General features: G+C 46.3%; 1 protein-coding gene across 3 annotated transcripts in view; it reads right to left on the bottom strand.

Annotated features, from left to right (window-relative positions):
- ATP6V1B1 (ATPase H+ transporting V1 subunit B1) overlaps positions 1-27,114 on the bottom strand; it is an 81,296-nt gene that overhangs the window by 22,029 nt on the left and 32,153 nt on the right. The window contains exons 1-2 of one of the 3 annotated variants that reach the window (XM_043990019.1): positions 20,857-20,974; positions 346-401 (exon numbers count right to left, since the gene is read on the bottom strand). The exons of 1 other annotated variant lie outside the window; for it this stretch is intronic. In XM_043990019.1, coding sequence (XP_043845954.1) covers positions 346-401; positions 20,857-20,974 — 174 coding nt within the window. Of the gene's footprint in view, positions 1-345; positions 402-20,856; positions 20,975-23,590; positions 24,345-27,114 lie in introns of those variants that run through there. One more of the 3 variants, XM_043990018.1, reaches the window with a different exon arrangement.

The raw sequence follows: 27,114 nt of genomic DNA, 5'->3' as shown, positions 1-27,114 counted from the left end.
TGACCCTCCCCCCACTCCAGTCCAGGGGCTCTTTCTATTACACCATAAGTGACTTATTCACCATGAGAGAGTTATTCTTCATGGCTTGTTATCTTGGCACAAATTGGGAATGAGGGGAGGTATTTTGTGTGTTTGTCAGGGACGAATGTGGCTCTGTGGATTTGGGAGATAGGGAGGCAGAATTTAGTAGAGGAAGTAGCAGATGTTGGGGGTAGGGTGAAGAATGGGGAGAAAGTTTGGAGAAATGCATTGTGGGTCAGGAATGAGAGAGAGGGAAGCAGCTGCTTCACATCATGGGTTCAAGTCCTCCTTTCATGGTCACTCCCTATCCCCTCCCTCCCTTACCTTTACATTATCCAGAACAACCAAGGGCCCATTGACACTGCACACAGTCCTGTAGGCTGAGGAAGAAGAGAGAAGATAGATGAATTGGCCTCAAAAACCATATAAATTAATCAATCAATAAGCATTTATAGAGTGCCTACTGTGTACCAGGCAGTGTGAGAACAGCCAGGGATAGAAAGACAAAAATGAAATGTCTCTGATCTCAAGATGTTTTTGTTTTGTTGGGGAAACAAAATTATGATCAATGTAAGTGATATTCATGACTCCTGACCCAGTGCTCTATCCACTGCATCAGCAGTGTAACCTTCAGAAAGGTCAAAGGAGATGACAAGGACTGAAAAAAAGGCCATGGCATTTGGGGATGGGTGATCTCTGAGAGAGCAGTTTCAGGAGCATTGTGGGGGTAGAAGGTTGGATTGCAATAGATTGAGGTAAAAATAAGGAGTGAGGGGGAGGAAGCGTCAGGTGTAGACAAACTTCTCAACCTTAACCACAAAGACTTTGGGAGGCTTTTTAAGGACTGGAGAGACTTAAGCATATTTATATTTAGATGGGAGGAAGCCAGTGGATATGGAGAGGCTGAAGATGCATAAGAGAGGAGATGAAGGACAGAGCAACATTCTAGGGGAGGCTGGAGGAAATGAAAACCCAGGTGCAGGTGAAGCTTAAGTTCAAATATGAACTTTATGTGCACTGGCCATGGATTTACCTGACCAACCTCCATCTCCTCCCTCTCCCTCTGAAATCTCTGACTCTCACCTTTCCTTTCTCTTTCCTTACTCCAACCCCAGGTTTCTCTACCTCTTCTTTATTTCCTATATTTATTTATTTTTATTCTAACCTTTACCCATGCATTTATATTTTTATTTTAAAAAATAAACATTTATATTTATAGTTTTGAGTTCCAATTTTTATATCCCCCCTTCTCTCTCTCCCCTCCCCCCTCCCTGAGGCAGTGAGCAATCAGACATGGGTTATGCATGTGCAATTAGGCAAAACTTTACCCTATTAGTCATTTTGCACAAGAAAATGAATAAAAGAAAAAACAAATGAAAGAAAGTAAAAAATAGCTTGCTTCAGTTTGTGTTCCATCAATGTCAGTTCTTTCTTCGGAGGTGGATAGTATGTTTCATCAATAGTCCTTTGAGATTGCCTTGGATCATTGTATTGCTGAGAATAGTTGAGTCATTCACAGTTCTTCATCAAACTATTGCTATCTCTGTGCACAATGTTCTCTTGGTTCTGTTCACTTCACTATACATCAGTGCAGACAAGTCTTTCTAGGCCTTTCTGAAATTATCCTGCTTGTCATTTCTTATATCTCTGCCTCTTCTTTCATAGAATTATAGGTCTGGAACTGGAAGGGAACTTTGTGGCTATCTACCCTTCCACCCATTTTACAGATCAGCAAACTGAGGACCAGGGAACTGAAGTGACTTGCCAAGATCATGCAGGTAACAGATCCAGGATTTGAACCTAAATGTTCTGATGCCAATCTAGACAACTCCTTCCACACCATGCTGTTCTCTCCATTTCATGTCTCTTCCTCTGCCTTCTCCTCTCTTCTCCTTTCTTTTCCTCTCCTGTCCCCTCCCCTCCTCTCCCCTTCCCTCCCCTCCCTTTCTCTCCCCTCCCTTCCTCTCCCCTCCCTTCCTCTCCCCTCCCCTCCTCTCCCCTCCCCATCTCTCCCCCTCCCCTCCCCTTCCCTCCCCTCCCATCCTCTCCCTTCCCTTCCTCTCCCCTCCCCATCTCTCCCCTCCCCTCCTCTCTACTCCTCTCCTTTCTTATCCTCTCCTTCCCTCCCCTCCCTTCTCTTCTCTCCTCTCTTTTCTCTGCCTTCTCCTTTTCCTTCTTCTCTGTCATCTTCCCTTCCCTTCCTTCTGCTCCCCACCCCTCTCTCCCACTTTCCCTTTCTCTTCCCTCCTTTCCCTCCTTCCTCTACTTTACTCCAGGCCCCTCCCTCCCTCAGTTCTTTCTTCCCTGCCCAACCTACTCCTGACAGCTCGGGTGCATCCAGGCCATTAGCTGTGACAGGGGCAGCCACCATTGCTGTAAGGGTCATGGCCCTGACCAGGGCCCCTCCTCACCCTGAACACCTGCGGGAGGCTGGGGGAAGGGGAACGAGGCCTCCCATAGCTCTCATTGGCTGGCCCCTTCACAGCTCACCACTTCCAGAATTAGAGAGGGCTTTTTAATCCCCAGGGGGTTGCTTCCTCTCTTGCCCTCCCTTGCCCCGTCCAGCCTCAGCAGCTCTAGTCAACTCCTCCTTCCTCTCTGCACTGTGGGAATGACTCAGGCTCCCAGCCCTGCCCATCCCAACCCAGCCTTACTCAGCCTCTGACACTGGACTTGGGCATTTCATTCATAATTGTTTGACTATTGTCTTTGTATACCCAGCACCTGCCACAGAGCTTGGCACGTTGTAGTCCCTTAACAAATGCACGCTGAATCAAACGGACTAATAATGAGATTAAAATAGGGGATGGAAAGTCAGCATGGTATAATGGATAGAGAATTGTCCTCTAATCTGGTGAAACCTTGGCTCAAATCTTGCCTGTGACATATACTGACTGTGTGACCAAGGGCAAATCACTTAACCCCTCTGTGCTGCTAGAGAACTTTCTAATGTTATACACTGTTGGTGAGTTGCAGATTAGTGTCAGTACGTGGGAGTTTCCACACTGGGAGTTACTTATATCAATCACATCAGAAGTCAGGACCTAATAATAATAGAGGACACTTACAACCTCAAAACGCCTTGTATAAATTATTTCTTTGGAGTCTCACAAAAGCTTGGGATGTAGAGAGTGGAAGTGTTCTTTTATCTCTTTTAGAGATGAGGCTAGATAGATGATATAGATAACAGATAGGTGAGGCTAGATAGATGATATAAATGATAGGTAAATAGATGATAGACTAATAAATAGAGAGGGGTAGATAGATGGATGGATAGAGAGACGATATAGATGACGGATGTTTTCTCATCTGTCAAAGAGCTGGAGAAGGAAATGGCAAACCACTCCAGTATCTTTGCCAAGAAAACCCCAAATGGAATCATGAAGAGTTGGATCCCAGTGAAATGACTGAGCAACCACAATAGATGATGGATAGGTAGATGGATTATGGAGTGATAGAGATAGATAAATAAATAGAGAATTAGATAGATGACAGACTGACAAAGATAAGTAAGTAGATAGATGGATGGACAGATAGATTAATAGATAGGCAAATAGAGCTATATATTAAGCCCCATTATATGCTAAGTTCTGGGGAAAGCAAGATAGTGCCTGCCTCCAAGGATAATACATTCTTTTTTTTTTTTTTTTTTTAGTGAGGCAATTGGTGTTAAGTGACTTGCCTAGGGTCACACAGCTAGTAAGTGTCAAGTGTCTGAGGCCAGATTTGAACTCAGGTACTCCTGAATCCAGGGCTGGTGCTCTATCCACTGCGCCATCTAGCTGCCCCAGATAATACATTCTAATGGGGGAAGATGATTCCTAAAAGGATAAGAAAAGCTGGAAAGGGGTGTGGGAGAACCTGCTCCCAGGTCACAAGGTATGGAGGGGAGTGAAGTAGAGGCCTGGTTCCTAGAAAGAGAAGGTAAGAGCTCACTTAAACAGAGCCCAGCTCCCAGGTGTGTCCGAGATTCCCAGATGGGGTGGGGGAAGGGGAGAGAAGTATAGGCAGAATTATATGGGCAAGTAAGGAAACTGAGGCTTAGAAAGGTGAAGTGATTTGTCCAGGATCACATAGTTAGATGTAGGATAGAAAGCCCACTTCTTGGCCAAGAAGATTTGGGTTCAAGTCTGTCTCTCATACATAGTCTGTGTGACCCCGGGCAAGTCAACTTACATTTCAGTGCCCCAGACAAATCTTTAAGACCAGAAATTTCAGAGAAGATGCAGACTTCCTTGGTAGAAGGAGCTTCCTCTTCCCAGAATTCCCTATACCAATGAAATCATAGCTTCAGTCCCTATCCCCATCATGGAGTAAGTCTGGTATTCAGCATGTAGCTGAGGCTAGACTTGAACCCAAATCTTTTGACCCCAAACTCTACACTCATTTGCCTTTTCAGCTCAGGGAGGGACAAAGTCTAGACCTCAAGCACTCCTGTCCCTTGGAGGAAGAGTGCACTTGTGGCCTTTAGCTAGATTCACCCATAGAGTACTTGGTGCTGGAAGCCTGATTACTGAGAAAGAAAGAGGGAGGAGAAGGGGGAGGCATTGGACATTTGTCACAGAGAAGAGGAATGAGCCTTGTCCTGTCTGTCCCCAGAAGGGAGAACTAGGAACCAGGGACAGAAGCTGCAAAGAGACATATTTAGACTTGATGTCAGAGGAAAAACTATGTAATGGTTGGAACCATCAAAAAGTGAAGTGGGATGCCTCGTGAGGTAATGAGTTCCCTGTCAATGGAAGTATTTGAGCTGACTTGCTGACCACTTGTCAGACATGTTATACATAGGATTCTTTTTTAGGTAATGGTCACACTAGGGGTTGTTTTAGGTCCTTTATACCACTAAGATTTTACAGTTATGTGTGATTCCTGAGTCAGGAGACCTAGATTCTAGATTCTGAACCCAGGTTGGATGTATGACCTTGGGCAAGTCCAATGACTTCTCAAGCCTCCAGTTTCCTCAACAATAAAATGGACTTCCTTGGTCATCCTCAAACTGTCCTGCATGTCTGAGGGGTTCTGCAAATAAAAATGCTGTGACAATGGACCAGAACACATGATTTGCTACAAGGGATGACTCTGTTTAGCAAGTACATTAAGTGAATGCAGAGAAAGCATTAATTAGCACCAGTCACATGACCAAGACCCTGCCTCCTCATTGATCTAGAATCATGCTGCTGATCTAAGAAACTCATTGCCAGGAATCCCACATGACCCCATGCCCCACATCAGGTTCTTCCAGTCCTGTTTCCTGCTCCACTAATGCCACCAATACATCAATAATCAATTAGCTGTGACTTCCAGGTGCTTTTATTGTTATAGAAAGACCCGGAGGGGGCAGCTAGATGGTGCAGTGGATATCCGGCCTTAGACACTTGACACTAGCTGTGTGACCCTGGGCAAGTCACTTAACCCTCATTGCCCCGCAAAAAGAAAGAAAGAAAGAAAGAAAGAACCTGGAGTCAGAGGTCCTGGGTGCAAATCCTGATTCTTCTGAATACTTTTTTTGGGGGAGGTAATTGGGGTTAAGTGACTTGCCCAGAATCACACAGCTAGTAAGTGTCTGAAGTCAGATTTGAATTCAGGTCCTCCTGACTCCAGGGCCAGCACTCTAATCACTGCAGCACCTAGCTGTCCCAGATCTTCTGAATGTTAACCTGTTTGACCTTGGTCTAATCTTTTCTCTTCACTAGGGAAGTTTCCCTCTTAGTAAAATGAAGGGGTTGAATGAGATGATCTCTGAGGTCCTTTCTAGATCTAAATCTTATGACTTAAAAAAGATTTCTTTCAGGGCAGCTAGGTGGCGCAGTGGATAGAGCACCGGCCCTGGATTCAGGAGGACCTGAATTCAAATTTGGCCTCAGACACTTAACACTAGCTATGTGACCCTGGGCAAGTCACTTAACTCCAATTGCCCCCCCCCCAAAAAAAAAAGAAGAAGAAGAAGAAAGAAAGAAAGAAAAAGAAAAAATGATTTCTTTCACAAGAACAGTAAAGACTTTACCTCGTAATCACTGGAAAGATAAAAAATATGGATGCAGCTAGGCGGCACAGTGGATAGAGACCTGCACTTGGAGTCATGAAGCTCTGACTTCAAATCCTGCCTGCATGACTCTGGACAAGTCACTTAACCTCTGCCTCAGTTTCTTCATCTGTAAAATGTACATGATAATAATAGCACCTGTTTCGCAGAATTGTTGCAAGGATCATATGAGATAACATGTCAAAGGCTTTATAAAGCTCAAAGTGATGTATAAATGCTAGCTGTTATTAAAATATGTTACAATGAGAAGGGGTACGGGTGCTGTGATTGCAGAATCTGTGCCTAGATAATTCAAAAGCCATGGAGAGTAAGGAGAAAAAAATTCTTTTGTTTACACATTATGTGATTTGTGTGTGTGAATGTGAAGCCCTTTAAATAGGAAGACTAGAGATAACATAATCATGGAGCTTTGTCTACTAGCAGATTACAGATTATATTCCAAGATTACATATTATTAAATTACAATTATATATGATATAATGTTATTCTATAGATATATAATATTATTATGTAATAATTATACAATGAACTACAGTTGTGTTATATTATGTATAACATAGCATAATACAATTATATTTGTAATATTATATTATTCTATTACAGATTATATGCCATGACCAAGGAGCAGTGATATTTGGATTTTCTGCTTTTCTTCGATCTGTCTTTTTTCATGTAACTGGTAACTGAGTCACATTTCATGCCTCTAGCATTTCAACTTGGTAGTTGGAGCTCTAATGAGACAAAGGTTGGGGACCTGAGCCACTGAGCAATATTGTATACCCAGACCAAGGCCTGAGCCTAGACACAGGCTGACCCTTAACCCTGACCTCTGTCTCTGGTCACAGACTGCCTGCTGCTCCTGGTTACAGAATGACTACGAACCCTGTCTATAGACCTACCATTCATTCTGGCTATAAACTGATCCCTGTTCTGCCTATAGACTGACCCTTGACCATAGCCACACTGACTCCTAACTCCCACTACAGACTGACCCTTAACCTTGGCTCTAAGGTCTAACCCTATACTGATCTCAACCTCTGGTCATCACCAGAACCCTAACCCTGACCTGAGGGAAAGAATATGAAGAACTCAATAATTCAGCTCTGCCAATCTGGATTCTTAGAAAACACCCATAAGGAAATGCAAAAAGCCCTTTTATTCATGCCCCACTCTCAATAGAAAATGTATATATTCTCAAAGATAACAAAAGACAGGAATAGTCAATGTGGGTAGGGTGCTGAACAAACAGGTACAGTAATATATTTTTCTTTTTTCCTTTTTTTTTATGGGGCAATGGGGTTAAGTGACTTGCCCAGGGTCACACAGCCAGTTAAGTGTCAAGTGTCTTGTAATGTATTTTTCATAGATCCATGAGAGTGAGTGCATTAATTTTAGAAAGCAAATTGGAATTATAAAAAATAAAGTGGCTAAAATATCCATACCCTTTGACCTAGAGATTCCACTGGCAGACATGTATCCTAGGGAGGTTATAGATAAAAAGAAAAGCCCTATATAAACTATAGAAAATTTTCTTTTTGTGGTAACTAAGAACTAGGACCAAAGCAAATGCCCATCATTTGGAATATAACTGAACAAACTGAGCTATGTGAATGAAATGGACTATTGCTGTATTGTGAGAAATGATGAATGTGATCAATACAGAGAAGAATGGGAAGGTCTCCATGAACTGATGCAGAGCCAGGAAAACAGGAGAGACACAATGACTACAACAATGTAAATGGAAACGAAATAATCAACAATGAATGTTACAGAGTTACAAAGCTCCAAAATAAGATACAAGATGCCTCTCTCTATTATTGTGCAGGAGTGTGTGTGTGTGTGTGTGTGTGTGTGTGTGTGTGTGTGTGTGTGTGAGTGAATATGTGTGTGTGAGTGGTCCACAGGTATGAAAAATCACATGTGGTCAAAAAGGTTTTTTTGTATTAATCAATTCTGTTTACTTTTGCTGTTCTTCTTAATTAAGTATTGCAACCATGTAGAGTTAGAGAAAGGAAGGGGAGAGAAAGGGATAAAGAAAGAAAGAAAAAAACTGAGTAACATACACACACACACACACACACACACATATATATATATAGAGAGAGACAAATTGAGACAAATTGAGAGAAGGGAGAGAAAGAAATAGGACCTATAGAGTCAGAGACAAAGAGACATGGAGGGAGAGACACAGACACACACAGACAGACAGAGAGACAGAGACAGAGGAAGACTCAGAGGCCAAAAGAGAGATGTAGAGAGAGGGAAACAGAGACAGAGACAGAGAGATGTCAAAATCTGTTTAGAAGAGAGACAGAGCAAGGCAAAAGGCTTCATTCAGAGCTGGCCAGAGAAAGGCAAGGACCAACCCATCGGAAAACTCCAATGCCATCATCATTAAGCTGTTGGGAAAGAAGAAAGCCTTGAACTCCGGGGTGGAGAGATGCAGGGTGGGTGGGCCGGGGCGGGGCGGGGAATGGAGGAAGAGAAATTGCCAATTCTTGTCCCAGAAGAGAAGTCTTTCAACTTCACCCCCGCCTGGCCTGCCCTCCCCCCCCCCCCCCATTTCACAGCTCCTGTCACAAGAAATCCCCATTAAGCCTGACAATCAGCCACTCTTACCTCCCATGGGATGGGGGGGAGGAGGAGAAAAGAAGGGATTGGGCAGAGGACAAAGACAAAAACCAGCCATCACTGCCCGCCCCCCCCCCCGGGGGAGGGGCTTCCTTCAGTCAGGGATAGTGGCCAGGGAAGCTTAGGGGCTCACTGCAAAGAGTCTGTCCTTCACAAAAAATTCCCTAGCTTTGTATTTCAGTGTCAGGGTCCCATAATTAGCGCCTACCTCCCCTCACCTGCTTCCATCATAGATCTTAGGACCTTAGAGGCCATCTGTTCCAACCAACTTATTTTATAGTGGGGGAAAATGATCTTGAGTTTGAGTGTTCAAGGTCACATAGTAAATGGCAAAAACAGGATTTGAATACGCGGTCTTCTGGGAAAGAGTCGGTACTCTTTCCTTTGCATCATCTTCTTTAAGCCTCCTTTTGACTGAGAAATCACTCAGAGATCCTGTCACCCATAAAGCAACAAGCATTGTTGGGTGGCTCAATGGATTGAGTGTGGGGCCTGGAGTCAGGGGGACCTGAGTTCAAATCTGACCTCAGACCCTTACCTGCCATGTGACCCTGAGCAAGTCACTCTACCCTGTTCGCCTCAGTTCCCTCCTCTGTCAAATGAGCTGGAGAAGGAAATGGCCAACCACTCCAGTGTCTTTGCCAAGAAAACCCCAAAGGGGCTCAGGAAGAGTCAGGCACGACTGAAAATGACTAAATGTGCCAAACTCTTGTCCTAAACCATCGGAATACAAATGTAAGCTAAAAGAGAGACAGTCCCTACCCTCAAGAAGCTTACATTTGAATGGAGGAAGACAATGCACAAAAGGGGTCTGAAAATGGCAATGAAAAAGGGAATGAGCCTGCAAGGGGGTGTGGTATCCAAGTTCAGAGAATTAGAACCAGAGCTGCAGTTGAATGAAGAATGTCCAGCTGGGGCCTTTTCCCAAAATTGAGGCCCTGGGAGGACTGGCCAATGGGAGAAGGGGCCATCATGGTGGAGAGAGGTTCCATTTTCTTTTCTTTTTTTTTGTGGGGCAATAAGGGTTAAATGACTTGCCCAGGGTCACACAGTTAGTGTCAAGTGTCCGAAGCCAGATTTGAAGTTAGGTCTTCCTGAAGCCAGGGCCGGTGCTTTATCCACTGCACCACCTAGCTGTCCCCTGAGATGTTCCATTTTCTAAGCAGGTACATGGTACAATGGATTGAGTGCTGGACCTGAGTTCAAATCAAGCTTCAGATACTTACTAGCTGTGTGACCTTGGGCAAGTCACTTAACCTCTGTTTGCCTCCATCTTCTAAACTGTCAAATAGGGATAATAATAGTGCTTATCTCCCAGGGTTGTTGTGAGGATCCAGTGAAATAGTATTTGTAAGGTGCTTTGTATGTCACCCGGTACTTGTTTTCTTTGTTCCTTTAGAACAGAACCAAACTCCTGAGCCTGGCATTCAAGGTCCCTGGGTCATCTCTCCTCTCCCTTCTCATGGATGCCTTACTCCAATAGACTTTCCAGGCTGAGTTGTTTCTCTTGCTTCTGAAATCTGACATCCTTCAAGGCTCAAGGCCTAAGATTCTTTCAGGAAGCCTTTGCTGATTTCTCACACTGATCTCGACCTGCTCTGATACCCAGACCACATAAACAATCTGGCGTTTGAATAATTGTGTAATCCTGAACATCATAGAGATTAGAACTGCAAGAGATGTCATTGAGTTTAACCTACTGAAGTCACAGTGAGAAAAATCAAGGGCCAGAGAGAATGAGTGAGAAGTGGCCTCATTAGCATTTTTTAAAAAGTTTTTATTGGTCTAGTCAGATATCTACACTAAGCATGAGGTGATTTTTTGGGGGGGGGCAATGAGGGTTAAGTGACTTACCCAGGGTCACACAGCTAGTAGGTGTCACGTGTCTAAGGCAGGATTTGAACTCAGGTCCTCCTGAATCCAGGGCCAGTGCTCTATCCACTGCACCATCTAGCTGCCCCCGGCCTCATTAGCATTTGAACTCAGGTCTCCTGACATCTGCCTCCCACCGAGCTTATTTGGGATCTCGGGGGCTTTAGGTTATGAGTGCCTCTGAGAGAAGGACTGGAGCTGACTGAGGTTATGGGCACTTTGTCCCCTCCGGGCTCAGCAGAGGGCTCTGGAAACAGAATATTGAAGGACAAACAGATCCAAACATCTGCCCTGGCCAGTCATCTAGCCATTGAGAGACAAGTGAGATTTCTTCAACTTTCCCATGCCCTGGAGGGGGGGTGAGGCCGGAGGTTCTGTCCATGGCAGGGGGTGGGAAGCTGACACCCGGAGTGGCAGACCTCTGTCCGTGTCAGGATGCAGGATTCAGAGGCTGGGTCCCCGCTTGGTTGTCGGAATCTTCGCTCCCTCAGAGAACTGTAAGAGAAGGGGCTCTGCTTGCCCATGTTTGTGGAGTAAGCTTAGGAGGGAGGCAGGGTGCTGGAGCAGATGACCTGTGTGGGGTCTGTAGCAGGACTTCTCAGATCTTTTTAGACGCTCCCTCAAGGAGCCCCAAGCTCCTCCGGGCTCGCTCCCCCTCTTCTCTTGTGTAACCTGCTCATTGTACTATCTGACAGTTTTTACGGGGCTGTCAGTCCTGGGCAAGCCCCCCCCTCCTAACCCCCAACCTCTGCCCCCCTCCAGCCCCCTGCTGGCTCCCCTGTCAAAGGCCCAGCAGGGGATCCCCCACCAGCCCACTAATTAGGGCCTGGGGACCAGCAGACAAGGCACACCTGCAGCATCATGTGAGGGGACAGCAGAGAAAGGCTGGGGTCGCCCATGCGTGAGGCTGTGGGGTGGGAGGGGGGAATGGGAGACCTCACTGTGGTGTGGGCCCTGTTACCTCTTGGCCAGATTCTGGATGCTGGGACTGCAGCGGGAAGAAGGGATGGGGAGGAAGCAGATAACAGGAAAGGGGGAGGAGGAGAACAGGGTGACACCACAGAAATTTGGGGGGGCCGGAAAGGATTGGGGAAGAGACCCTTGTAAAATATCAAAGCTGGAAGGGACCTCAGGTACCACTGAGCTCAACCCCCTCATTTTATAGAGGAGGAAACTGAGGCACAGAGAAGGAGGCATGAAGGGTAGAAGAAAGGGGAAAATGCTTTAGCCTGGCTTTTCTCTCCCAATGCCCCAGACCTGTCTGCTCAGCCTCATTTATAGCTGATGAACATGCATGTAGTCTACGGGCCAATTTTGGTCCAGGTGTTTCCTGAGCTTGGAATATTGCCACCCCCTCCCCCCATTCTCCATATGTGGCAATCCTAGGCATCCCTCAGGTGATGCAACAGACCATTAAGTAGTGAAGAACCAGGATTCTCAAGTTCCACTACAACCTCTGTCCCAGTCTTTCCAGGGACCAGAAGCCCCTGATCTTCCCCTTCTGCACCTTTCATTATCTCCTCCCTCTGGCACAGAACCTTAGGTTCTGGAAAGGACCTCAGCCTATTCCTTTTACAGAGGATGAAGCTGAAGGAGGTTCAGAGATTTGCCCAAGAGCCCACAGGCCATAACAGAGCAGAGATTCGAACCCAGGTCCCCTGACTCTAAATTCAGTCTACTTTCCCCTTGGAAAGAATCCGAGACATCAAGTGCACTTCCTCCCCCCCCCCCCCATGAATCTTCTCTGCTTGAAACCCTTGAACTTTCCTATTGATGGGGTGTCCTGGGCTCCCTGGCTCCCTCCTATATGTTCAGGCTTATTTTCCTATTACCTTTTCTATGTACCCTACCTTCCAGCCAAATTGATCTGCATGCTACTTTCCGTACACAACATTTCATCTCCTGCCTCCAAAGCTTTGCCCACACTGGGCCCCATGCCTAAAATGCTCTCCCTCCTCACTTGCACTTGCAATCCCCAGTTCCATTCAAAGCTCAGTTCAAGCATTACCTGTTACATGAAGCTTTTTCTGATTCTCACAAGTGTTATATACTACACCCCATCCCCAGATAACACCTCCCCCCAGCAGAATGTATGCTCCTTGTGGGCAGGGATTCTTTTCACTTTTTCTTTGTATCTACAGCACCCTGTCTAGTGCATGGAAAGTGTGAAGTAAATGCCCATTGAATTGAATCAGGTAGAACTGGATAGCTCTTATAATTGCTGAGAAGTTCTTCTATTGAACTGAAATTTGACTTCCTCTAACTTCAACCCATTTATTGCTTCTCACTTCTTGTGATGCAAATAGGGAGGTCTTTGAGGGAAGAGAGGGGTTTTGTACTTTGGGTGTTATGTACTGTCCCTTAAATGTCCACACCATGCTATCTGCCTACCAGCCACCATTGTCCTCTCCTCTCATCCAGAACCTTGGATTCTGCTCCTGTGACATCAGGTTCTGATGGGGGGGGGGCTTTTTCCTTATCTAGCCCAGAACCAGACCTCTTTGCAGCAGTACCCCTTTAAGTGTTAACTCCTCCATTAGAGATCAACTCATTGAGGGGAGGGACTATTTTATTTTATTTTATTTCCTTTTTTGGCGGGGCAATGAGGGTAAAGTGACTTGCCCAGGGTCACACAGCTAGTAAGTGTCAAGTGTCTGAGGCCAGATTTGAACTCAGGTCCTCCTGAAACCAGGGCCGGTGCTTTATCCACTGCACCACCTAGCTGCCCCTGGGACTATTTTATTTCCTTGTATTTTTCTTATCCTTAGTGTTTAACACAGTGCCTGGCAGATACATAGGCAGATACATGTTCCACCTACCTATCTATATCATCTCTCTCTCTCTCTCTCTCTCTCTCTCTCTCTCTCTCTCTCTCTCTCTCTCCATCCTTCCATCCATCCATCATCTATCTGTCTGTCTACCTACCTACCTATATATTGCTCTCCTCCCCCCCCCAACCGGAATGACAAGGGGATTACTTAACCAGAAGACATTTAAGAAGGAAGATGAGGTTGGATTTAGTTTAGTAAATGCCAGGTTATTGTTCAAGAAGCGTCTGGATTGGCTGAAGAGAGCCTTGCATTTGCCACCTGTTGAAAATGAACTTCACCGGAATCTCTGGCTAGACCAGTCCCAAATCAGAGGCACACTCCTGAGGGAGAGATAGGAGGCAGCAAGCATGTGCTCTTCAGGTGCAGCTAATGCTTCTGCCTTGCCTACCACCTCTTTCTGGACTCTGGTGAAGGCAGCTAGAACCTAAACTCCCCAAATCTCCAGAGACTGTTGTGTTCTCCAGACTATGGTTCTATTCCCAGCTTGGCCCCCACAGCCATCATGGAGGAGAACAATGCTTGGGGAGAAGGGACCCAATATCCCCACACTACAACCACCATTAACCAGAGACCAACTGCCACCAATAGGCAGGTGAGCCCAAGAGTCCTAGAAATAGCAATGCTTTCAAGACCACTAACCTCCTAGCAGTCTGGTCTTTACCCTGAAACTTTGGAGTTTCAGCCTGGCAGCTGTTTCTGTGGGTGCTGCAACCATAGCTGCTAACACCCAGAAAAGAAAATTCTTACCACTGAAGTCCTTTGCTTTGTAAAATAGTTCAACATAGAAATGAATATGGTTTTGTCAATGAGCACACATTAAAGAAGAGCTCTAACCATCTGCATTGCTGTTGTACCCTAAGGACCATGGGACCTCTCCTTCTGATTTGAAGCTAGAGTCTCCTCTATGTTGTCACTCCCAACCAGAATGGGAGCTCCCTGTGGACAGAGACGCTTGCTTTTTCATTTAGTGTCCCCAAAGCAGTGCAGAGTAAGTGCTTTTTTATTCAAACATTTATTCATGGTTTTAGAAGAAAGTTGGAAGGGACCTTGAGATGGTTTCGTTCAATTCACTTCTTTTTCAGATGAGGAAACTGAGGCCCAAGAAGAGAAGGGTTCTGATAATTAATGGCCCTAGAAGAAATGATGGTGGATGAGAGAAGTTCAGTACGAGAGTCTAGGAAGTTTGGAAGATGTCCAGTATGTGCTAGGGGAGGATTCCTTCAGATGGAGAGATGAGATTTTCTTTAATGAGGAAGATACAATTCTTGGACCCACAGAAAAGGGTCCCCAATGAGTCCAGAGGAGTTGATTCCCAGATAGACTCAAACCCTTGGTAAATGCTTTATAGTAACATATAATAGACTTATAAGTGTTACATCTGGTTGTTTAATATATAATATACTCATTATTCCTAGACAGATGGATATCTATCTCTACATATTTTATGTGTTGTCTCCCCTCATGGAATGTAAACTCCTGGAAGGAAGTTGATCTTAGAGTCCTTAACACCTAGCATAATGTCTGGCACATAACAGGTGTTTAATAAATGCTTGGTGATTGGTTGATTCGTGGTTCTCTCATCTACAACTAAGTGGAACAAATTTAGCCCCACATTCACATGAAAGCACATTAAATATTTAAAATCTTAGCGTTGCCCCCCATCCCACCTCCTGCCACTGCCTGTTTTTAGGCAAAACATCTATTCCTTCAGCAGATCCCCTGTGACATAGTCTTTTGACCTCTCACCATCCTGATTGGTGTCCTTTGAATATGCCCTTGCATTGGTTGGCTGGAGTCTGGAGCATATACCATCTCTAGCCTCTCTGAGAGCTAATATGCTCGGGCCCTGCCCCTCTTATCCTGTGCCCTCAAAGACTGAGCAGACCTCAGGGTTTTAGCCTGGCTTTCTATGGGCGACCCTGTGCCCCCACTGCTTCCTTCTAGCTCCAGCTCCTGCCCTTTGTGAAAGGTGTTTCTCCTAATGAGCCTCCCTGCCTAATTGGCTTCTCCTCCCACCTCCCTCCCGTGAAGGCCCTGCCCTGCCCTTCACACTAGGCAGAGCCAGAGGTCAGAGGTGAAGAGCAGGGGGCCAGAGAGAGGGAAAGAAAGGGATTAGGATAAAACAGCAGGGGGAAGGAAGGCACGATGGGGGCAGGAAACTTGGAGGCTGTTCTTTTGTGTGTGTGTGTGTGTGTGTGTGTGCGTGCGTGCGCAGGGCAATGAGGGTTAAGTGACTTGCCCAGGGTCACACAGCTAGTAAGTGTCAAGTGTCTGAGGCCAGATTTGAACTCAGGTCCTCCTGAATTCAGGGTTGGTGCTTCATCCACTGTGCCACCTAGCTGCCCCAGAGGCTATTCTTATGGAAGGAGTCCACCTCTGCGTTCCTCAGAGGCTGGGGACTGCCTTATTGGGAGTCCTCTACCTCCTATTCCTTACCATCCCACTGTACTCTCACCCTGATATCCTAGATGCCTTCTAAAAACACATCAAACACAGCATGCAGGAAGGGGATTAGCCTTCATGGGCTCAATGAAAGATGGGGAAGGTATGACCAGATCTCCATGTAAAGACTTAGAGGGTTTAGTGGATGGCAAGCTCAATGTAAGTCTAATATGGTCAGTGAGAAAGGCTGATGGGACCTCAGACAGCATTGGGAGAAAAATGATGCCTAAGATGAAGGAGGTGTCCCTCATTCCACTTGACTCATCCTGATCAGACCATAGGTGGAGCATCATGTTCCAATTTGGGCACATTGTATCAGGGGGACATCCAGAGAAGGGCAACCAGCATGGTGACAAGCCAAAGGGCTGTACATATGAACATCAGCTGAAGGAACTGGGAGTGATCAGCCCGGAGAAGAGGAGACTTATGGGGACACAAGAGTTGGGTTCGAATATCCAAAGGGCTGTGAAGTGGGGGAGGGATCAGATTGTTCTGCTTGGCCCTGGATGGTGGAAGGAGGAACAAAGGGTGTGAATCTGATAGAATATAAGCTGCTTTGGTTTTGTTTTTCCAGTTCTGTTTTCATATCCCCAGCACCTGGTCCAGGGTAGGTGGCTAATCAATGCTGAAGAACTGAATGACCAGATGTAGTTTCAGAGGAGAGTTAGTGTTGATGTGAGGGAAAACTTCGAATCTGTTGGAGATGCCTCAGAGTGGATGAGTTGCCTTGGGAGGAGGCAGATTCTGCTTCTCTAGGGCTCTTCAAGGCTGCATGACCACTTATCAGGTTGTAGAGGGGAGTGTTGAACAGATCTGGGCTGGACTGTATGATCCTCGAGGTGCCTTCCAGCTCTGAGAGTCTAAGGTATGCTGTTAGAGCATGAGTGCTCTCTATCTCTGTCTGTTTGTCTGTCTTTCTCTGTCTCTTCCCCTTTGGCTTTGTGGTATGCAATAATGTTGTTAGGTGAAGGGCAGCAGGGTCTAGGGTATAGATGCTAGACTTGGAGTCAGGGAGATGTTAGTAGTAGAGTCGTTCAAACTCTACCTCTGTGGGATGTCTTACCATGGGAAATTCATGAAGCTTCTCTGTGCTTCAGTTTCCTCATGAAAAATAGGGATAATGATACTCATAATGCCTATATCCTGGTTTAACCTCATGGGCAGTTAAGTGACAGAAGACTTGCTGAGTTGCCGTTGCATGGGTAATGAGTTGCCTACACCAATGAAACCACAGGTTGAGACCAAAATAAAAAAAAAAGAAATGGGGATAATAATAATTTTGCTTTCCATCTCATATGGGTGTCATGAGGAAAGCACTCTCGAAACTCAAAGTGTAAGTGTAAATTATCAGTAATCTATGTGCTATACGTTAATGTCACTTCCCCATGGGGCATGGCCATACTCACCCCATCATTAGCCATGGCAGGCCCTACAAGACCCTAGGAATATTGTCACTGCATCAGATATGGAAAGAGGAAGTAGAATGTCCCTTGGCTTTTCTTGGGGCAGAAAAATCACTGACCTTGGCTCAGTATCAGGACAGCTCCTTCTCTGGTTGTTGACAGTAAACTGAGTGGGGGGAGGGAGGCTGTGATCAGAAAGGAGCTGGTTGGGTGGGGTCTCAGTGAGTCTGTGGTTGAACCTTGGGGTTGTGGTTGAGGAAATGGTTGTCACCTTTCCTTGTTCACTTTTTCCAGGGAGTGGTTGAACACCTGGACGTTGGACCCAATGATGGCCAGACATGCTTCCTGGCCACTTAGCTCCACCCAGTACTTTTTGTCTCCTTATTCCACCACTGCTGTCTATGGTTCTAGCTCAGTCTTTATTTCTCTGTATCTGTCCTTTCTCAACTCTATCAGACCTCCAGGGTTCCTGGAGGGCAGGATTTTATCAGGACACTCAACCTATTAGAGGATGGGGGCTCCTTTTTTTCTGGATGATCCTCAGGTTGGGGACCATATCTCTCCCATCAGACTAGGGGGTCCTCATCTGCCCTCTAAACTCTGTGCCTCCCTGGTCTCAAGATTCCTCTACTCAGCAATCATCTGTGCTTTCTATTGCCTGGGAAATTATTTCCCCTCACATATTCTATTTCTGGCCAAATTGTATTATTCTTGGTCTCCATTTCTTGTCCTGCTCCCTACTGGTCCCTCTGCAGTTTTGCTCACACACTTCTTTGGAACAGCTAGCTTGTTCCACCTTCCCCTACACCTAGGATCTCAGGATTATGGGTTAGAGCTGGCAGGGATGTTAGAGGCCATCTCATCTCATCCCTCATTTCAAGATGAGGAAAATGAGTTCTAGAGAGGTGAAAGGACTCACCCAACCCCCCCCCCCCTCCAGCTCAGTGTGTGAAGCAGGATCGGAACCTACATATTCCTGCCTCCAAGACAAAACCCCTCTTTTCTCTCAAGGTCAACTCTAGAGTTATAGTCTCCATTAAGCCTTTCCTGGGCTCCTCCCAGCTCCTCACCCCAATTTTAACTCAAAACAAGAAGCATGTAAAGAGCCTGGGAATTGTAGTCTGGGCACCGAAACCCAAATCCTTCTTCCACTAACTGACAGTGGGACACTGAGGAAAACCATAGAAACTCTTTCTGGACTTTAGATTGGGAATCTGGAAAATGAGGTAGTCAGACTGGATGGGCTCTGAAGTCAATTCCACCTGGAATGCATATCTGAAACCAGACTGGAATCCTCCATTTTCTTTTTCTTTTTCCTTTTCTAGGGATCCTCTATTTTTTTTTTTAGTGGGCAATAGGGGTTAAGTGACTCGCCCAGGGTCACACGGCTAGTAAGTGTCAAGTGTCTGAAGCCAGATTTGAACTCAGGTCCTCCTGAATTCAGGGCTGGTGCTTTATCCACTGTACCACCTAACTGCCCTGGGATCCTCTATTTGTCAATGCCATTTTTCTAATGCTGACACCGCTCTGTGAGAACATGCCTAACATAGCTGTCTAGGACTAGCCTTTCTGACTCTAATTCCATTTTTCTAACACTTTCCAGGGAATGAGAGCATCCCCATTCTGAGATTTTCTCCCCCTTTCACAACATAAATCTTGTTTGTACATAGCTGCTTGCTTGTTGTCTCCTTCATTGGCATGTGAGGTTTGGTTTTTTTGGCAGGCCAATGAGGGTTAAGTGACTTGCCCAAGGTCACACAGCTAGTAAGTGTCAAGTGTCTGAGGCCAGATTTGAACTCAGGTCCTCCTAAATCCAGGGACTGTGTTTTATCCACTTTGACACCTAGCTTCCCCCAGTATGTGAGTTTTTGAGGGCAGGGTCTTGGGTTTCCTGTTTCTTCATCTGTAAAATGGGGATAATAACAGCACCTATCTCCCAGAGTTACTGTGAGGCTCAAATGAGATAATTTTAAAGCACTTGACACTATATAAATGTTAGGGATTATCACTGTTAGCTATTACCTTCATGTTCTCAGCACTTACCCCAGTGTTTGGTGTATAAAGGTGCTTCATAAATGTTTGTTGACTATAAACTCTCCCTGGGAGGTGAAGGGTTGGACTGGATTACTTTTAAGGGCTCCTCGACCTCTAAATCTTTCTCAAATTTCTCATTGTACTTTACACCATGGTACACGGCCTCTCCCACGTTTTACCTTTTATTATAGTTCATTATGTCCATATTTTATTCCCTTCCTCTCAGCCCTCCTTCTCAGACTATAAGGTCCTGGACAGCTTGGATAATGTCCTTTCTCATCTTATGTGTATGCCTAGCCCTTAGCCCAGGCACTTGAACACAGTAAATACTTTAAAAATAGTTTGTTGAGTTTAATTGAATCTGTCTCCAACTTGATTAGCAAAGGCTCTTCCCTTTCCTGGGACACTCTGGAAGTGGTGAGGTCAAGCCACCCCCTGGCCTCTCAGCAACTTCCTCTCCAGGGCTATCCGAGTCCCACCTTGGTCCCTATCTGGCCAGCTCTCTGCAGTCTGAGCCGGATCTGGGGAGTTCTGAACCCTCAAGGGCTGAGGGGAGGGGCCAGCTCTGTTACTTTTTCTCTCCAGGAAGAAGGCTCTCTGAGCCAGCAGGTGTGACCTTGGTCAAGGAGAGAAGTAGGGTGTGTGAGTGTGTGTGAGTGTGAGTGTGTGTGTGTGTGTGTGTGTGTGTGTGTGTGTGTGTGTGTGTGTGTAAGAGCACGAGGAGCCAAAAGGTAAAGGGGGAACTCGAAGGGGGAGGGTTTCTGCTCTCCAGACCTTAGAATCACAGTTGCTCTGAAATCCCTGGAGCTGGAAATACCCACAAACAGACGCACAGCGCTGCTTTTGTGCATGCCTCTTCCTAGCACCCTCCGTGGTGGGCACAGCTGGTACCTGCACCAACACACTCTGGCACTCAAACACATGGTTTACAAGGCTGTCCCCTGCCTGAAGTGTTTGTTGGGAGCCCAGAACCTGTCTAGAGTTTTGGTAGGAGCTGGGAGTGGGTGTGGGTGTGGTTGAGAGAGGGGGCAACAAAGAGGACACAAAATGGCCCTCTTTATTCTAGGGTCCTTGCTAGTTTGGCTGGGGGGAGGACAGAAGGAAGTCTAGACTTAGACTTGGTGTCAGTCAGATGGAAGAGGGAGAGGGAAGGAGTGAATTAATTGGAGATATTCCCCCTCCCGACTCCCACCTCCTACCGACCTGTATTCTAGGGCTTTGTGCAAAGTTACCCCAGCACCCCCTTCCTTTGACAGCAAGGAATCTCACTCTGCCAGTCTTTCACCCTCATTTCCACCTCACTATCAGGTCTATAAAGTACTTTCTTACTCCATGCCATGAAGATAGGCACGGGAACAGGACAGACATCTAGGAAGATCCAAGGCATGAGGGACAGTTCCTCTCCCTCACCCTCTACCCCGATCTGATCATCAAAGGACTGAGGCATCCTGGCCACCCAGTGCTCTCCCTGTCACCTGAAAGGGGCCAGGGAAGTGGGATGGGGGGGATGCCATAGAGCAGGGAACCTACCCACCCCTCTCCCTGGAGAGCCCTCTCATGCCATGGGGGAATAACTCACTGATTCGGGGATGGGTGATGTAGTTTCGTGTGACTGCCTGAACGTGCTCCCGAGCTGCAGCTGCTGCTCCGAAGGTGCCCAGGATGTCATTCGGTCTAGACTCTACCTTGGTTGCCATCTCCCAGCCAGTTTACTCCCAGTAGTGAAGGTGGAGGTATCTAGGGCAGTCAGCTCTTAAACTGAGTCTGGGCTGGAGCTAGAGAAGGCTGCCTCCTGCCTGCCTAGCTCAGCCCCTCCCCTCTTCTCTTTTCCACACTTGTTGACAGTAAGTAGGAAATCCTAGGCTCTCAGAAAACAGTTGTTCTCTCTGCCCCAGAGGAATCTCCTATCTCCTCCTCTCTGCCTAGCTTCTATCCTATCCCTAAGGGCTACCCCTTTGGATAGGATCACAGGATCATAGGTGTACCCCTGGGAGGCATGGTAAAATCATGCCCAATCCCCTTATTTAACAGATGAGGAAACTGAAACCCAGAGAGGTTAGGTAATTTTCCTAAAATGACACAGCCCGGATCTAAACCCAGGATAAAGGTAACTAGAGGGAGATGTAAGGAGGGGGACTGTACAGAGGCTGTTCCTAGGAGCTCTTTGAGGAGAGAAGGATAAGTTCTGAGGATGCAGGATTCGAACCACTGATTGAGAAGGCTTGATAGATAGGGGCTCAGGTTATCTTCTCCTTTAGTTGTGTCAAGGTACCATGTGTCTAGTAGATTTTTAGATCTCCCAGTGGTTGGGACCTCCTCTGCTGGATTGGAGTTCTCCCAAGGTGTGTGTGTGTGTGAACTGTATCCTCTCCTCAGACCTGAAGGTTTCTGTCCTCCTAACTTTCCCTGTGTCCTACGAAGAATTGTGCCCGTGGGAGGCTGTGACAATAGCAATTGACGATGATGATGATGCCAGAAGTGGTAATAATGGTGGTGATGGGGGCTATGAGAACTATGATTGTGATCAGGGTGGGCAGTGGCGACAGAGATTTTGACATGGATAATTGTTGGCTGTGCCATTTGGATGGTGAGGGTACTGCTGACAACAGTGATACTGACAATGTTCTCAATAATCATGCCAAGAACAATGGTGGGAGTGAAGGTAGTCATGATGAAAGAAGTGGCCATGATGAGGACAGTGGTATATTTCTAGTGATAATGTTGGTGGTGTATTCTTGGTGGCGATGGTAGCGAAAATGGTACCATTGTGATGGTAATGATAACATATTTGTGGTGAGGAGATGCTGGTGGTGTATTCATGGTGGCTATTGTGATGGTAATGATAACATATTTGTGGTGATGAGATGTTGGTGGTGTATGATGGTAGTGATAATGGTAACCATTGTGATGGTAATGATAACATATTTGTGGTGATGAGATGCTGGCGGGGTTCGAATGGTAGTAATTCAGCGGTGATCACACTTCATTATTGCAGATACTGACTGTGTTTTGGATGCTGGAAATGGTGATGATAATGACTGTGGGGAAGGCAGTGTCAGCGAGGGTGATATGATGGAGGTGATGACAGTGATGGCGGTGAGTAGGGGTACAATATTTTGATCCCTGGTATTTCCATAACTCCCCACCTTGGCAGATTATACCCACATTCTCTTGAATTGAAGGTCTACCCTGACAGGCAGGGAATGATGGATGGCAATGATAATCTTTCCCTTTTCCTGAGGTTGAGACCCATCTCCCAGGATCCTAGTTCCATGGTGCACCATGGACCAACTTTAACCATTTACTTTTGGTTAAACCATCTGTACTTTTTCTGTTGGTTCTTAGATTCTTCCATGAATGTCCAACCTTGCAAAGCAATCTCCCTCTCCACACTCCCCACCATTTCTCACACCCTTCTTATCACCATATCAGTGCCCCTGGAACAATTTGCCAGGCCTGGCCTCCTGCCTAGGGTGGAGGCATAAAAGTGAACAATCTCTTATTACCTACTTTCATAAGATCCTGACTTGGCCGGTTCAAAGGGAGGTTCAGGAAAGGATGTCCCACTATGGGTCTGTTTCCTCAAATATGGTATCCACTGGCAAAACCTGCTCCAGCCCAAATGTTCAAATTAGCAAATTTTGTCCTCGCTGCATCTATCCTCCCCTTTCTGAGCTCATTTCTGCCATTTTATCACCCTTACCACCCACATTAACTCAGGGACTGAATGCATTTCCTCCCCACTCTACCTCCCTAAGTAGTTATAATTTTAACAGAGAAAGAGTGGTGATGAACCCAAGGAGACTATGAGCTAATGGTAGTATTTCAGACACAGTGGCCCCTGGATGGGGAAGATATTTTTGGATAGGAGGACCCTTCCCTTGTATCACCTTGTGTAAGCAACCACATGCTCTGAAGGGGAGGCCAGCTTTGGCCTCTCCACAAGATATTTTTGGATAGGAGGACCCTTCCCTTGTATCACCTTGTGTAAGCAACCACATCCTCTGAAGGGGAGACCAGCTTTGGCCTCTCCACAAGATATTTTTGAATAGGAGGACCCTTCCCTTGTATCACCTTGTGTAAGCAACCACATGCTCTGAAGGGGAGGCCAGCTTTGGCCTCTCCACATTAAGAGGAGCCATATTCTAGCACACATAGGAAGACCAGATTCTGGTCCCACTTCAACCCTCCCAGGCCTCCTGGCTCTCAGTTTAGTGCCTGCTAACAGGGCCTGGAGAGAATGAGGAAGAATGAGGAAGGAAGGACTAAGGATTGGAAATCTGGTGGAAAGGTCAGGGAAATTTTTTTTCTTTTATCTCCTTTCATTCATGTGCCTTTCCTTTTATTTCTGTGAGAGACACACACTTGCACACTCACTGAAGTGAGCACACACACACACATACACACAACCTGCCCAGACATTTGGTAGATGAGTTTTTTTAGCTGGGAGAGAGAGACTACTGGAGAGTGGGGAAGTCTTGCTCTTCTCCCTCCCTGGCTGGGGTAATGGGGTGGAGGGACAAATGGAGGTGTGATGGGGAGGGAGTGTCAGTGTGGGGTAGGAGGTGGCTAAGTTGTATTGGCTTTCTTGCTGCCAGGGCCACTGTTTTTCCTTTCCAGTCGACTGTAAGGCTCAAAGGCCGAAGAGCCCAATTCATACCCACTGGGCAAGTCCAGGAGTGAGGTTGTGGTGAAACAGAGAGGGGGTGGTGGGGGTGGGAGACGAGGAGAAGTTGAAGCGGAAGCCATTTGGGGCCCAATTAGGCCAAAGGGGGCTCCTGCCTTGGGTGGGCTCTCAGTTGGGCTGTTCCCAGTGAGGTTTGAAGAAGAGTTCCGGGGGAGTCCCAGGTTGGTGGCCCCATTGCTGGTGGTCAGGCCTGGTGGTGTGGAGGTCAGGGCTAGGAGGTTAGAGGCCCCAGGGACTGAGAGAAGACGTCCCTGCTCCAGGAGTCGCAAGATGTTGGATGTGGCAAAGGCCTCAGAGGTGGAAGTGGATGAGTGCTTCTCTGAGTCCCGGCTCTGGTCCTTCTTCTGCTTTGTACGGCGGTTCTGGAACCAGACCTTGACCTTGGTGAGGTGGAAGGATGGATAAAGGGGGAAGAGAGGAGTTGGGGGGTCAGGAACATCAGGAAATAGGGAGGAGAAAAATGAGAGAGAGAGAGATTGGGAGAAATGAAACCAGAAATGAGGGGAGTGAAGAGGAGCAATGGTTTTGGCCAAGCCAGAGAGAAGATGGTGGGCATGGGGGGTGGAGAGCAGAAAAAAATTGAAAGGAGGAGGAGGAAGCAAGTATGAGGGATTAGGAAAGGAAGGGAGGGAGAAGAGAGACAGATTCTATTAAACATGCAACCAATGACCTTTTTAGGGCAGAGCATCCAGAGGTCTCCCTAACTTTTTTCCTCTTACTTCCCCCCTGCCAACCCACACATTCTATCTATCTTTATCTTTAAATTTCTTCAATGGAGAATCCCAATGCTTAAGGGTAGGTAGATACCAGAACTGCTGAGCTGCTTTGAATCTCTTATGACTGTGGGAAAAGAGGTTCAGAGAGTCATAGAATCTAGAGTTGGGAGAGACCTTAGAGGTCATCTAGTCCCTAGCTTCTTTCTTTCTTTTCTTTTCTTTCTTTCTTTTTTTTTTTTGGTGAGGCAATTGGGGTTAAGTGACTTGCCCAGGGTCACACAGCTAGTAAGTGTTAAGTGTCTGAGGTCAAATTTGAACTCAGGTCCTCCTGAATCCAGGGCAGGTGCTCTATCTACTGCGCCACCTAGCTGCCCCTAGTCCCTAGCTTCTTAAACTGTGGGTTTCTACCCCATATGGGGTTGTATAACTGAATGTAGGGTCACAAAAATTTGACAACAGTAAAAGGTTATGTATACCTATTTTATACACCTATTTTTGTGTGACAGCATGGTGCCCTAGAAATCACAGTTGTTTGGGAGTCAGATGATTCGAGCTCAAATTTTGGTTCAGCCTCCTGCTACCTTATTTATGTGTCCTAGGACAAATCACATAACTTCCCTGGAACTTGGCTCCCTCGTTTGGAAAAGGAGGGGATTGGAATTCATGGTCTCTAAGGCTCCTTCCAGCCCTAAGTCTGTGATCCTGTGGCCAATCCCATCCCGTCCCTCTCTGGACTTCTTCCTTCTGAAAGACAGAGAGAATTGTGTGGTTCCAGCCTTTTGTTTTTCCACCTGAAGGACCTCAAGAACAGGACACCATGGTGACTAGAGGCTCCCTCTGCTGGCCATTGTCTTGAATAATCTGTCATTGAGAATTCTAGATGTAGGTATAGAGCCTAGACTCTTGTTCTGGGGTGAGGCGTATATAAAGGCCGCCAGATCCAAGTTACATCCTGAAAGCACTACCCATTGTTTTCCTTACAATCATCATCATCATCCTCACTGCATCTCCATCATCATTGCTTCCAATCCTTATCATTCAAAATTCCCGGGGGTAGAAGCCTGGTCTTCCCTCATCTCTTTTTTTCCTCTTATAGCATAGCCTATCACAGGGTTAATATCTTGGAGGTCATGTAGTTCGACCCTCTTATTTTACAGAAGAGGAAACTGAGTCTCAGAGAAGGGAAATGACAGGTTTTAACAGTCAGAGGCAGGATTTGAACCTAGGTCCTTTGATTCCAGATCTCTGCCTTTCTAGTCATCTAGTTAGACTCATGCGTGAACAAAGATCTCCTTTACATCATAATCAACGCATCGTCACCCAACCTTTGCTCCCAAACCTTCAGTGAATGGGAACACCCTACTGCCTAAGGCACAATGCTCCATATTTGGATAACCATAATTGGTAGGGTGTTTTTGATTACATTCAGCCTCAGTTTAGCACAGTGCCTGGCACATAATTTTATTGTTGTTCAGTTGTTTTAGTGGAGTTCGACTCTTTGTGATCTCCTGGGGCTTTCTTAGCAAAAATACTGGAGTGCTTTTCCATTTCCTTCTCCAGCTCATTTTACAGATGAGGGAACTGAAGCCAACAAGGTTAAGTGACTTGCCCAGGGTCACACAGCTAGCAAGTGTCTGAGGTCACATTCGAACTTGAGAAAATATTCCTGACTCTAGGTGGGGCACTCTATGCACTGTGGCGCCACCTAGCTATCCCAAAGACTTTATAGCTATCTACTAAATTTCTCCTTATTAGGGTCAACTGACAGGCTTTCTGGGTACAAAGCACATACAAAGACAGAAAAACCCAGTCCCTCCTCTTTGGGAACCAGATTGTACTTTGAGAACATAATGCATCCACAGAAGATAATAATGGTAATAATAACATTAAGGTTTGAAAAGCCAGGGGAGACAATCATTGCAAAGGCCTGTGGGTGGGAGGCATAATGTCAGGTGTAGGGAGAGCTAGTGGGTGACTATCCCAGAGAGCGTTTGGAGGGAAAGAATAGGAAAGGCACACAAGAGTCATAAATGCAAGGCTAACTTCAACAGGAAGCATGGAAGATTTTTTTTTTTAGTGAGGCAATTGGGGTTAAGTGACTTGCCCAGGGTCACACAGCTAATAAGTGTTAAGTGTCTGAGGCCAGATTTGTACTCAGGTACTCCTGACTCCAGGGCCAGTGCTCTATCCACTGTGCCACCTAGCTGCCCCAGCATGGAAGACTTTTGAGTAGAGAAGTTCAAATGAGAAGAACTTCCTCAAGTGTATTGGATTGGAGAACATGACAAAAAGGGAGAATGCTCATTGTTGGAGGGGCTGAGGGAGAGCAGGCACTGTGTTGGAGCTTGAAATGGTGGCCCTCTTGTGGGCAACCTCTGGTTTATTTATCCATGTCTTTCTTAAAAGTCATGAAGACCTAAGGATACACTGAGGG

The sequence above is a fragment of the Dromiciops gliroides genome, chromosome 2 (genome assembly GCF_019393635.1).
Source record: "Dromiciops gliroides isolate mDroGli1 chromosome 2, mDroGli1.pri, whole genome shotgun sequence".
Classification (NCBI taxonomy): domain Eukaryota; kingdom Metazoa; phylum Chordata; class Mammalia; order Microbiotheria; family Microbiotheriidae; genus Dromiciops; species Dromiciops gliroides.
Note: the sequence above shows the minus strand (reverse complement) of the source record. Positions and strands in the feature narration are given on the sequence as shown.